The sequence below is a fragment of the Equus quagga genome, chromosome 1 (genome assembly GCF_021613505.1).
Source record: "Equus quagga isolate Etosha38 chromosome 1, UCLA_HA_Equagga_1.0, whole genome shotgun sequence".
Taxonomy (NCBI): Eukaryota; Metazoa; Chordata; class Mammalia; order Perissodactyla; family Equidae; genus Equus; species Equus quagga.
In genome coordinates, this window is record NC_060267.1 from 62,413,265 (window position 1) to 62,427,456 (window position 14,192).

The 14,192-nt window shown below is 38.9% G+C and overlaps 1 protein-coding gene across 2 annotated transcripts in view; it reads left to right on the plus strand.

Moving 5' to 3' along the window:
• Nucleotides 1–3,956: 3,956 nt before the first annotated feature.
• The window catches only part of TDRD7 (tudor domain containing 7), a 75,721-nt gene continuing 65,485 nt past the window's right edge, over nt 3,957–14,192 (plus strand). The window contains exons 1-3 of one of the 2 annotated variants that reach the window (XM_046681917.1): nt 3,957–4,165; nt 7,257–7,398; nt 8,337–8,550. In XM_046681917.1, the coding sequence (XP_046537873.1) occupies nt 3,959–4,165; nt 7,257–7,398; nt 8,337–8,550 (563 nt within the window). In that variant the 5' untranslated portion in view covers nt 3,957–3,958. Of the gene's footprint in view, nt 4,166–7,256; nt 7,399–8,336; nt 8,551–14,192 lie in introns of those variants that run through there. The other variant, XM_046681926.1, reaches the window with a different exon arrangement.

Sequence of the window (14,192 nt, forward strand, 5' to 3'; positions counted from 1 at the left end):
AGTATTCACTCTTTCACTGTTACATATGATGTTAGCTGTGGGTTTTTCACAGATGCTCTTTATCAGGTTAAGGAGGTTCCCTTCTATTCTTACCTTCTGAGAATTTTTATCATTAAATGATTTTGAACTTTGGCAAATGTCTTTTCTTCACCTGTTGATATCATGTGGTTTTTCTCATTTAGTTTGTTGATAGAGTCAGTTAACGTTGACTGACTCATGAATGTTGAACCAACCTTGTATTCTTAGAGTAAACCATAGTTGATTGTGATGTGTTACCTGTCTTACATATTGTTGGATTTGATTTGCTAATATTTTGTTAGGAAATTTTTGCATTTATGTTTACGAGGGATGTCATAATAACCCCTTTTTAATGTTTGTAGGATCGGTATTGATGGCCCCTTCTTCAATCCCATTGTTAGTAATTTGTGTGTTCTCTTTTTTTCCTTGATTAATCTACCTGGAAGTTTATCAATTTTATTGATATTTTTGAAAAACTAGTTTTAGTTTCATGATTTTTTTCTATTACATAATATCTATTTCATCATTTCAGTGTTGATTTTGCTCTCATCTTTATTACTTCCTTCCTTCTACTTACTTTTGGTTTAATTTGCTCTCTTTTTTCTCAAGGTAGTAGATTACATTACTGATTTGGAAACTTTCTTTTCCAACATCAGTATATAATATTGTAATTTCCCTCTAAATATTGCTTTACAGAATTAACAAATTTTTATATATTGTATTTTCATTTATTTAAAATTATTTTCTGATTTTTTAGGGAGGAGGCCTTCCTTTTAGACCCTTGGTTATTTAGAAGTATGCCATTAAATTTGCTAATACATGGGGATTGTTCACATCTTTCTGTTACTAATACCCAGTTTAATTTTGTTCTGGTCACAGAAGACATTTTGTATAATTTCAGTTATTCTAAATTGGCTGAGGATTGTTCTAAGTCTCAGAATATATTCTATCTTGGTGAATGTCCCATGTGCTCTTGAAAAGAATGTATAGTCTGTTATTGTTGGGGCAAAGTGTTCTATAAATATCAGTTACATCAGTTTGGTTGATGGTATTGTTCAGCTCTCCTATATCCTTACTGATTTTTTGTCTAACGGTTCCACCAGTTACTGAGGAAGGAGCTTTGAAGTCTCCAGCAGTAATTGTGAATCTGTTTATGTATTCTGTCAGCTCCATTGGGTTTTGCTTCATGTGTTTTCAAACTCTGATGTTGGATGCAGTCACACTTAGGATTCGTATATATTCCTGATGAATTAACTCCTTAATTATGTAATATCCCTCTTTATCCCTGGTAATGTTCCTTGTTCTGATATTAATATAGTCATGTATTTGCATGGCATGTCTTTTTCTTTTTACTTTTAACCTGTGTATTTATATTTAAAATAAGTTTCTTGTGAATAGTATATAGGTAAGTCTTGCTTTTATATCCGTGTGGAATATAGGAATATTTCCATTTAATGTAATTTTTGGTATGGTTGGCTTTAAATCTCCATTTTGCTAGATGCTTTCTAATTGCCCTATCTGTTCTTTGTTGTTGATGTTTTCCATGCCTGATTCCTTTTTACTTGCCTTTTGATTTCATTTTTTATTCTGTTTTATCTTTACTACTGGCTTATTAGTTATACTTCTTTAAAAAAATTATAGTGGTTGCCATAAGGTTTACAAAAATGTCTTTATCGCATTCCCCTTTCAAATAATATTATACTACTTCATGTATAGTCTAAGAACTTCCAGTCCCTCTCTCTCATTCTTCGTGCTGTCATTGTTGTGCATTTTACTTTTACATATCTTACGCACCCCACATGAGGAACTTCTTTGGTGATGGAAATGTCTCTATCTTGATTGTGGTGATGATTACATGGGTGTAAACAGTTTTCAAAACTCAGTATACACCACACAGAAGATGAGGGAATTTTATTGTATGTAAATTATACCTAAATGAAGATTTGAATATATAATTTTATATGTGTATATATATATATATATATGCGCATGTGTCTATCTATAGAAAGAATGAGAATATGGACCTAGTATAGGACTTTCCTAAACTATGTACTATTTAATTAATTTACTGTTTAATTAATAGTATTAATTACATGTTGGTGCTGTTGGTGAAAATTTGAAGAGTTAATAGTTAGTAGAGGGAAGTACATAATGAATACTTAGGTTATTTGCATTTAAACCTTTCTGTCATTTGAGTATCATTTATAATTAAGAGCACCCACAAATGAGCTGATATTTTGTCTCCTTTTTAAAAGAGACAAATGAGGAAATTGCTGGAATTGTATGCTATTCCTCCTTTCTGTTTTCCAAACCAGAGAAGGAACAAGACCGTCTAGAGTTCTGTGCTGTCCAATATAGTGTCCACTAGCCATGTTTAATTTAAATTAAAAATTCAGTTCCTCAGTCATGCTGGCCCCCTTTCAAGTGCTTAGTGGCCACATATGACTAGTGGCTCCCGTGCTGGACAGTGCAGTTATAAAACGGGCCCATCGGCACAGGCAGTTCTGTTGCGTGGCACTGCTGAAGGAAAAGTTAACAAGTGTCCCTGGCTGGCCTTTCTCCTTCCTTTAATGGAAGGCTAAGTCCGCTTTTCCCAGCTGCTTGAATGTCGTTCTCTGAATGTATCTCCGTTCTGTTTACCATTAGTGCAAAGAAAATATGAGTGGGTAATCTTGAAAAACGCCTGTTATTGACCAATGAAAATCCTTAGTCAGGGTCCCCATGGATTTCCTAGGTACCAGTATTCAGTAGTCACTTTTCATTGTTTCTTTCACTTGACCTGTCTGCTGTGTATGACACTTTTGGATGTGCCTCTCTTCTTGGTTCTTTCCTCTTTTTGCTTATATGACACCGACTCTGCCTTTCTGCTGCTATCTCTCTGGTCACTTTTTCCTCTCCTTTTATAGGTTCTTCTTTCTCTGCCCATCCCTTAAATGACAGCTTTCCACAGAGGTCCATCCTTAACCTTATTTTTGACTCCTTGGACACCAAATACCACATATGTGCTGAAGAGCATCAAATCTGTAACCAGCTCAGGCCTCTCACCTGAGTTGCTGGTGACTGTATCTACGTGGCTGCCCTACGAGCATCCCAGCCTCCATTTGTCCAAAGTGACTTCACTCTTTTCCTCTCTTGAAACCTGCCTCTACCCCACTCAGTGGGGTCATTAGTGTCCACTGTGCTTCTAGAAACTTGGGAACCTCCCTCATCGCCCACACCAGTTAATCAATTCCTGTTGATTCCACCTCCTAATTACCTCTCAAATTGATTTTTTTGTTTATTCCCAAGGCTCTGTTTTCAGGTCCTCCACATTTGCCAGTATTCTTACAACTTAATCTTTCTCCTTCCAATTTATCTTCCCCACTGCTGAATGGTGAGTGATCTTTCTAAAATGCAGAGTTGATCACTTTATTCCCCTGTTTAAAATCCCTCTAAGGCCCCACATTATGTTTGGCAATAATGAAAACATGTTAGCATAATATAGTAGTCTCTTCTGGGTCTGCTTCTTCCCATCTATCCATCGCTCTCTTTCAGTCATGTCCAGCCACTTAACTGCCTGGAATTCTCTGAACCAACCGTGTACTTCTCTCTCACCTCTGTGCCTTTTGAACTCTCTGTTCCCTTTACTTGGGGCTGATGCCTCTCCCCATCTCTACCTTCCACTTCAGGACTCCATTCAGGCCTCCCATCATCTGGGAAACATTCCCTGAGGTCTTTCCTCCCCAGGCTGGTCTGTGCCTTTCTGACTTCCCTCGTGTTCTCACAGTATTCTGAGCTTTTCTCTACCATGGCAGTTACTTCCCTCTATTGTAGTAGCACAGAAAGTTCTCAGTAACAGTTTATGGAATAATCTAACAAGTGTAAATTCTGAAAATCTATTTGAATTCTAACCTAATGAATCATGTTATAGTAACCTTCTACTTTCTTGTTATAGGTGAAGATGCTGGAAGCAGATCTGGTTTCAAAAATGCTACGAGCTGTTCTACAGTCTCATAAGAATGGAATAGCAATGCCCCAGCTCCAAGGAGAGTACAGGTCCTTGACTGGAGACTGGATCCCCTTCAAACAGTTGGGCTACCCTACACTAGAAGCGTATCTGAGAAGCGTACCCGCAGTTGTCAGGATAGAGACTAGTAGATCTGGAGAGGTAAGAAGGTAATTGTGCATGTCAGAAGAGTCAGACCAATTCTTAGTTGCCTGTCTGGCACTTCCAATCTCATAACCAGGATAGAAGTCCAAGCGAAAAGTACTAAGTACGTGGTTTGAGATCGGTGCTGATGGAGAGAACAGCATCCAAAGCACAACCCAGATTCTGATGTCTTTTGTTTTATCCCTCAGGTTCTTTCCATTGTAAAAATCAGATTTAACCACATTAAATAAAACATTTTAAAGATAAAGTTGACCCAGTCTCCATGTCCGAGCAAAATAACCATACTGGAGCCCTTAACTGCCTAAAGGTCACACCCATCCATTATGAACCTGCTGCAGCTGGTCTTGCCCGGGTCACCAATGACCTCCTGATTTCCAAATCTAATAGAGACTTTTAAATTCTCTCCGTTTGACCTGACTGCTGTCTAGTCCTACCATCTGGACCCTAGTTCAGTCCCTAATTGATCATTCAGCACCTTCGATTATTAAGGGCTCTCCCTGTCGCCTTGTCTTTAGTCCCTCCTGTCTCAGCCTGTTCTCACCTTCACACCAATGTGATCATAATTCTCTACAATTGTAAATCTTTTAGTTTCTCTGGAAGAGTATTTTATGTATAACGTGGGCAGTTTGGTGGCCAATAAATCCTCTGTTGCACATGCCTGTGACCCAGCAGTTTCACTCCTTGGTGTCTGCCCAGTGCACAGTAGGAAAGAGATGGACAGACCACCGTCCAGAAGACAAAAAGGCACCCACCCCCGAAACAGCCATTTTTCTGCGTACATTTCTACATGTGTAAACACTCAGAACAGATGTGGAGTATTTCTCACCAAAACTTGTGATAGTCATTCCTCCGTTTGGTGGGAGGTTGGGGAGGCAGTGGGTGGAGGAGGAAAAAGGGCACCAGGATCGGGAGAGTGGTCCAAGGGGAAGTTCACCTGCTCTGTAGTCATTGTTGTAAGGAGCAGGTGTAAATTAATTAAATACTGTATGAATAATAAGACTTGCTGCAGCGTCCTTGGTTCTCCCAGACAGAGTGAAGCCCTCCTTTCTGTCTACTTGGAACCTTGTCATACAGCTAATATAACACTTGACACAGTGTTTTCTATTTAGTCTCTGAGACCCTCTCTTTTTCCTTCATAAGTTTCTTGAGGATGAGAGATTGTTTTTTCACCTCTGATAGCTGGTGCTTAATAAATATGTGGTGAAAGTGTGAATGATCAAATGTCTGAATGAATTAATAAATTAATGCTTCATATAGTTAGTATGCTATAACTTACTCAACTCTTTATTCCCCTATTTTGGACATTTTTAATGTTTCTAGGATTTGACTATTAAACCCTATTACAAATATCTGGGTGTATAACTTTTTCTTCTCTTGAATTATATTCTTGTAATATATTTTTGGGAGTAGAAATACTGGGCCAAAGAGTGGGAACATACTTTGGCTTGTGGTGTGAAGCCTTATTGCTTTCATGTTCTTGATTTCAACCTGGAATCAAAGGCTTTAACACTAAGTGTGATATCGACCCTGATATCAGTTTCCCCACATTATACCCAGCATATATGGGGTTAAAACCAAAACACTCATTCCCTGCTTACTCTCTGGCTTCCTGGCTCCAGAATCCACTATCCTCCATGGAGTTAGACACCGTCAAGGACAAGCACCTGGACTATCTCCTCCCGCAAAGAGATACGGGCTGGTGGGAAAGCTGCTGACCAGCAAGGTCATGGGCTCCCTCCTCTCTGCAAGTGTCTCAAGACCAAAGACAGGCTGGTGGGAAAGCTCCAACCAGCAAGGCCATATGCTCCCCCTCCCCTACCTAAAACCCCAAATAAAAACCCTTCCTTTTAGCTTTTCGGGGAGTTTGGGATTTCAGCGTTAGCTGCCCTCTCTCCTTGCTCAGTGCTGTGCAAAAATAAAATTCCTACTTTCTTCCACCACACCCGGTGTCAGAAATTGGCTTACTGCACAACAGGTGAGCGAACTCACTTCAGGTTCGGTAACAAATAGGGCTTTAGAGGTCACCTGGTCCCAATAGTCTGCGTACTTTTTCAGATATCCTGTATATCACACCCATTTTTAAAAGATAAAAAGCCGAGCTGCTGTGTTTTAAGCAGGTGCCAGAGGGTCCAGGCTCCACTTGCCCTGCCTTGCCCTCATAGCCCTGCCTCTGTGAGGGCCCCGGGCCACCTCCATGGAATCCGGTGGCTCCAATGAAGTTTGAAAACCCCAGATCTAGGCCCACTCCTGTTTTACAACTGAGAATACTGAGATTTGGCCGGTAAACTGATTTATCCCAAGTCACCCAGCTAAGCCAGTGCAGTGGCAAGACTAGGATCGAGTGGCCTTTGAGAGGTGATACAGATAGTGGCTACGAGTACATGCTTTGGATTCAGAGAGAGAGCCAGGCTGTGTGACTTAGGAAGGTTCTTTAACTTTCCTGCGTCTCTGTTTTCCCACATATAAAATGGGAATCAAATATATCTCAGATTATATGAGATACTATATGCAGATCACAGGTTTCCTTTGGTTCGTTTGTTAATCCCATAGCACCTAGTACTTTGGAGATGTTTAATAAATACCTGTTTGTGGAAAAAATGAAATCTTCAATTTGGGGAAAGAGGATGATTCAGTGTCCTAGACTATGCTCGATTTCTCTTGTAGGAAATAGAATTTTGCTCTAACATTGTCAAGGAGAGAGAGACATGAATATTTGCATACGGCTTGATTTGGAACGTGTAAACTCACTAAGATCCACTTTCAAAAATCGGCCTCTTGGGGCCGGCTCGGTGGTACAGCAGTTAAGTTCTCACGTTCCACTTCAGTGGCCCAGTGTCCGCCGGTTCGGATCCCGGGTGTGGACGTGGCACCACTCATCAAGCCGTGCTGTGGCAGGAATCTCACATATAAAGTAGAGGAAGATGGGCACGAATGTTAGCTCAGGGCCATTCTTCCTCAGCAAAAAGAGGAGGATTGGCAGCAGATGTTAGCTCGGGGCTGATCTTCCTCAAAAAAGAAAAAAAAGTCAACCTCTAGGCACCGGGTAATCTGAGAAGTGTTTCCCCTCTCACCTTCCTCTCATGAACAGATCACCTGCTATGCCGTGGCCTGCATGGAAACCGCAAGAATTGCTCAGCTTGTGGCTCGTCAGAGGAGTTCTAAAAGGAAAACTGGGCGGCAAGTGAATTGTCAGATGAGAGTCAAGAAAACCATGCTGTTTCCTCTGGAAGGTAAGGTCTTTTCACCTGCTAAAGTTTGTAAGCCTGTCTATGAATACACTTATATGGAATTATGGAAATATTGCTTATATTCGTGATAAACACCTATATTTGTTAACATTCATCTGTCAAGGGAGAAATCCTAAGGCTAGTATTTCCATGTGAAATTAAGCAAACAGTGTGAAATAACTCAGAGTAGATTTTAATTAAACTTATTATGGCAAAGTGTGGTTTTATTCCTTTAGGTTATTTGAGGGAAAGCCTCATCTAGAATGTTGGATAAACCAAGAACCTATGATTTAATGTCTTATTTAGCAAATCATGTATTTTAGTATAAATCCTTTATTTTCAGAAAAACGTGAATTGTATAGTACATAAAGTTGTTATAGACAACTCAGCCCGTGTTTACTGAAGACTTATCTCGAGGAGCTTCTAATCAGCTCTAAAACTAAATTCCAAGAAACAGTGTAATGGTAATATAAGAGGAGATGCCTGAATGCCACAGTGAGCATTTTAGACAAGGGAGCAATCATCGTGAGTGAGAATGGCAGTGGAGGGCTTCAAGGTGAAGGGGAGACTTGAACCCAGAACTCAAACAACAGGAAGAATTTAAAGTGACGCGGAAGAGACGGGAGGACCGAGATACTGCTGAGTGCGCTGCATTTGTAGGAGCAGGAGGGGCTGCCACTGAAGTGTCAGTCGGTGAGTAGAGGGAAGGTTCCTGGCTAGTCTGGCGGATGAAGCTGCGTTTTGAAGAACCTCATCTGCCAAATCCTTGCCATCTACTCTTTCCCTGCTGACCACCCAACCCTCTAGTGGCACCCTGCTCATGTTCTTACAGACTGTTCGAGAATAGAGACCCACAGAAAACATCTGGATAGGGGAGTGACATAATGAAACTAGGGTTTGGGGAAGCTAATTAATTCCATTATGTGTGCCTAACTTCATAGGAAAACCAAAAGCAACTCTCAGACAACCAGGATTTTCTTCAGATCTTTCTATCAGCAAAAAACCTAATCCAACACTGTTAAGAGACAAAGGAAACTCTCTTGGAGTCAAGTCTGATGCTGAAATGCCGCCCTACACATTACACACAACTGTTGGAAGTGATGTATTCAAAGACGCTCCAGTGCAGAGGCATGTGACCATGTCTGCCAACAACAGGTATTTGGGCTTTGTCTGGCTGAGAGAAGTTTGGTGAACGTAGGATAATAAAAGTCAAATATGTATGTTCATGCTAAGAAGGAAATACTTTCTGTTTTGTCTAATGTAAGTTCACATGTAGGAGAAAGATGCATCATTACTAGTACGTTCACTTTTCCTGGCTGCCTGAATGTCGTTCTCTGACTATATCTCCATTTTATATTTTCTCTGAATTATTGGCAATGTCTCTTTATAAAATTCATTTTAAAGGCACTCACAGGTTGTTCTAAGATGCTACTTCAGCATAACTTACAACTTTTTCTGAAAGCCTTTCTTATAATGAGTTTTGTAAGTTTTAAGTAAAATCTCATTGATTTGCACATTGCACTATGCTCCGATAACCTTACCCATAATTATACAATAGCACGATACATCCAGGCATCAGAATACCGGACCAGCAGTAATAACACAACCTTAAAGTCTTAATTTGAGTGCTGCCTTTCACTAGCCAGGTGAAATTATTTAGTCTTTTGGGGCTGTAGTTTCCTCATTTGTCCAATGAAAATGTTAAACTAGGTGATTTCAGAGTTCCTTTCTGGCTCTAAATTTGTGGTTTTATAAGGTAACTCAGGTCAGCAAACTGTGACCCATGGGCCAAATCCAGCCCATTGCCTGTGTTTTGTAAATAAAGTTTTATTGGCACACAGCCACATCCCTTTATTTATGTATTGTCTGTGGTTGCTTTTGCACAGCAACTGCAGAGTTGAGTAGTTATGCAGAGACTGTATGGCCTGCAAGACCTGAAATATATACAATTGGCTCCTTTACAGAAAAGGTTTGCCAAGTCAGGACATAGAAGAATCAGTATCCCATTCTTCAAACCTATTTGTGCTTTTACAAAACAAATTTTGTTATATGCCTTTAAGTCAGTTTTCAAAAGTTCCGTTTTGTGTAAAAGATAGTTGCCCCCAGTACTAGAATATTCAGAAAGAATTACTTTTTTTAAAAAAGCTAGGTAAAAGAGTACCAACTTTTTATATTTTGATATTTTTTATAAAGTAACTCTAAAATATTTTTCGTAATGGTATATATTTAATGTTGTTCATGGTTAGTAGATTCCAGTTTTGATAAGGTCTAGAAAATACATAGTTAAAACGTGGATTTTGCCCCAAAGCACTGGTTGGGTCCAGTATGTGACTGAGGTACCATTGTCTTCTCTGATTGCTTGCCTAAACTTCAAGATCCCATTTTGGACTGAATCTGTAAAATGACAGCAAAATCAGGCATGCTGGATTGTGGGTCCAGGGGAGCATTCTCTACCCCGTAGTCTGATGTCTCCTGCCTCTCACCTAGTAGCAGTGGGTGGCCCAGGTTAGTATGTTCCATCCCTGCAGGCAGCACCAACAGGGATTGAATGGGGACCCTGCCAGCACCAAATAGCCCAAAGAACTGGTGCAAGGTGATGTTCTCTGACCTGAGCCTAGTGTGCTTCCACCCCACACCAAGCAGCACCAGGCTCAAGGAAGTGCATTCTGCTCCTGTGGGTACCACCTGCAGAGATCAAGCGGTAGACCCAACAGCAACAGGTGAATGTGCCAGACAGAATAGCACTGTAAGGGCTCTGAAAACTAAATTATCATTGCAACCACAGCCTACAAAAGTGGGCCAGGAGCTATGAGCTAAACTTAAACAGGATAACTGCTAAAATAGGAAATTTGCATATGATCCAGAGTCTCCTAACTATGTCCAAATGTCCAGGATACGTTAAAAAAAATCGCATACTAAGAACCAGGAAAATAACAACTTAAATGAAAAAAGACAGTCAACAGATGCCAACACCAAGATGAATCACATGTTGGAATTATCTGACAAGGATTTTAAGGCAGCTGTCCTAACAGATGTTTCAGTGAGCAATTGCAAATACTTTTGGAAAAAGTAAAAAATTAGAAAATTCACCAAAGAAAGAGAACAAACAAAAAAGAACCAAGTGGAAACTATAGTACTGAAAAATGCAACAATAAATAAAGAATGCACCAGATGGGCTCAATAACAGGAAAAAATATGACAGAGGAAAGAATAAGTGAACTTGATGATAGAACAATAGAAATTACCCAATCTGAACAACAGAGTAAATAGACTTCAAACAAAACAAAACAACTAGCAGAACCTGAGGGGCCTATGGGAAAAAACAACTAGCAGAACCTTAGGGACCTGTGGGGAAGAGACAAAAAGATCTAATATGTGTATTGTCAGAATCTCATAAGAAGAGAAAGAGTGGAGCTGAAAGAATATTTGAAGTCGTAATGGCTGAAAACTTCCCAGATTTGGCTAAGGACGTGAACCTACAAATTTAGGAAGCTGAGAGATTTCCACAGAGGATGAATCCAAAGAAACCCACACCAAGACAAATCATTAAAATTAAACTTCTGAAAACTAAAGGCAAAGGAAAAATCTTGAAAACAGCCAGAGAGAAGTGACACTTCACCTATAGGGGAACATGGTTTTAATGACAGTGGATTTCTCATCCACAACCATGGAGGAAAAACAGCACATTTTTCTATTCTTGAAAGAAAAAAATTATCAACCACAAATTCTGTATCCAACAAAAATGTACTTCAGGAATGAAAGGGAAATAAAGACGTTTTCAGACGAAGGAAAACTAAGAGAATTTGTCACTAGTCAACCTACTCTTAAAAAGTAGCTAAAGGAAGTTCTCTCAACAGAAAAGAATTAATATAAGATGGCTTGAAATTTAAGAAAGAAAAGAGCAGAATGGGTGAAAGAAAAAGTTGTAAATATAATAGATTATCCTTCTCATGAGTTTCTTAAATCATATTTGGTTGAAGCAAAAATAACAACACCATCTATGTGGTGTTCAATGTATGTAGAGAAAGAACTTAAGACAATTCTATTTATAAAGTGGGGAAAGCAAGGAGACCTGAGTGAAAGTAAGGTTTCTGCACTTCACTTGAAGTGGTGAAACACTGGGAAGCAGTAGAGCGTGATGTTACTGTGTGTGATATTGGAATGCAGAGAGCAACAAATAGGAAAACCATACCAAGTGATATAGTAAAAAGCACTACAAATCACAATGGAAGTCTCAGAAAAGTTTGAGTAACCCACAAGAATGCAAGAAAAGAGAAATAGAGGAAGGAAAAACAGGAACAAACAGAAAACAAATAGTAAAATGGCAGGCATAAGCCCTAACATGGCAATGATTACTTTAAATGCAAAAACATGTGAAAAGATGTTCAACTTCATTAGTCACTAAGGAAATGACGATTAAAAGTACAATGAGATATCACTGTACCACACCTATTAAAATGGCTAAAATAAAAAATAGTGATAATAGTGAATGCTGGCAAGGATGCAGAGAAACTGGATCACTCTTACATTGCTGTTAGAAATGTAAAATTGAACAGCCACTCTGGAAAACAGTTTGGGTGTTTCTTTAAAAAAAAAAAGCTGAACATGCGGTGACCTTATGACCCAGCACTTGCACTTCTGGGCATTCAACCCAGAGAAATGAAAACTTATTTTCACACAAAACCTGTACACAAATGTTCATAGTAACTTTATTCATAATAGCCAAAAACTAGAAACAACCCAGACGTCCTTTATTAGGTGAATGGTTCGACAAACTGTAACATCCATACTACAGAATACTTCTCAGTAATAAAAAAGAGAACTACTGATAACACACAAAACTTTGATGAACCTCAAGGGAATTATGACGAGTGAAAGAAGCCAATATCAAAAGGTGACATACAGTACATTTCTATTTATATAACATTCTTGAAATGGCAAAGTTATAGAAATGGAGGACAGGTACATGGTTGCCAAGAGTTAGGGGTGGGGTTAAGGGGGATGGGTGTGGCTGCAAAGGGGCAGCAAGGAGGAGCCTCGAAGTGCTGGGACAGTTCTGGATGTTGATTGTTGTGGTTACATGGATTTATATGTGTGGTCAAATTGCACAGAGCTACACACACACACACACGTGTAAAACTGGTGAAATGTGAATAAGCTCTGGATTGTACCAATATTAGTTGCGTGGTTTTGATACTGTACTGTGTAAGTGTTGCCATTGGAGGGAGCTAGGCGAAGGAGACACAGGACCTCTATGTACATTTTTTGCAACTTCCTGTGAATTTATAAGTATTTCAGATTAAAAAATTGATAGTAAGGGGCTGGCCCCGTGGCCGAGTGGTTAAGTTCGCGCGCTCCGCTGCAGGCAGCCCAGTGTTTCGTTGGTTCGAATCCTGGGCGCGGACATGGCACTGCTCATCAAACCACGCTGAGGCAGCGTCCCACATGCCACAACTAGAAGGACCCACAACAAAGAATGTACAACTGTGTACTGGGGGGCTTTGGGGAGAAAAAGGGAAAAAAAATAAAATCTTTAAAAAAAATTGATAGTAAAAGCCTTATGTATGTTTTTAGTTTTGAGGATCTTTGAGGATTAATGTAATAAATGCTTGTGTCTTTTGCCTTTCACAGCAAGAATTTTGAATTCCATATGGTAGAATGTCTTGTATAATTCTAGAACTAGAGACCTAGCTGTCTTCAGCTGCGTTTCTTTATATGGATGATATTACAGACTATTTTAATAACAGACTATTAAAGATATTGTAAAACTTCTTCATCAAATCTCCTTTTAGAGCATAATGCAAGTTGAAAGATACCTTTTAAGAGAAACCTAAATACCCCCTGGTGACAAATCTTATGGGCAGGCTTTCTAGTTATAAAATCAAAAAAGTTACTCTTATCAAAATAGATCAATAGAAAAAGATTCTGTTTCTACCTGTGAAATATTAAGCAGTAATATTAAGTAGTAAAAGCTATAATAAGCTTAAGCTTTTTGGGGTAACCAAATCTTTTGAGAAACTTATGAAAGCTGTACGTGATCTTCCCAGAAAAATGTGTGCACATATACACACATGTTTGTGTTCTAATTCAGGAGATTCATGGGCCCCAGAAACCCGTTCTCAAGAACTCTGGGTAAGAACTCAAGTCTGCCAGTTAAAAACATGGAAGATTCTAGAAAAATAACATAATTGATATTCTCTGTTATTGTAGGTATCAATCTAGGTTTACCATGTGTCTTCAGTAAAATAGAAAGAGGCGTCAGGAGTGAGGATATGTGTTTTATTTGTGGTTTCTCTGGTTTATATCAGGGAAGGAAATGTTTATCTTTAAAATAATATAATTCATGACCATTATATTTTGTTACAGTGATAACATTACTAAATGAGGTATTTAATATATTTATACATAAAACATAGATGAGTGTGGTGCTGGAGGCCGAGGTTCCCCTACTAGGCCTAGAAAAAGAGAAGAAATTATTATGTTTGTTGTAGTGAGTAAGATCATACACTTTGCACAGGAGTGACTGGCTTTAGCCAACAGGCACATGACTGAAAGGGCGTCTTTCAAGTATTAAGCTAAAGTAAATGAATATAAATTTATTGTTGATCTCTCAGTCTGTTTAAAACTTATGTACTACATATTTGTGGGAAGCATTTTCTAAAATATATTTATCGCTTTGTTCTGATTACAACAGTACTATTTGTACGGTATAAAAAATTTGCAAAGTATAAGAAAGTAAAAGGAAGAAAAAAATTGCCTCTAATCCAGACATAAAAGTAAACATTTTAAAATATCTA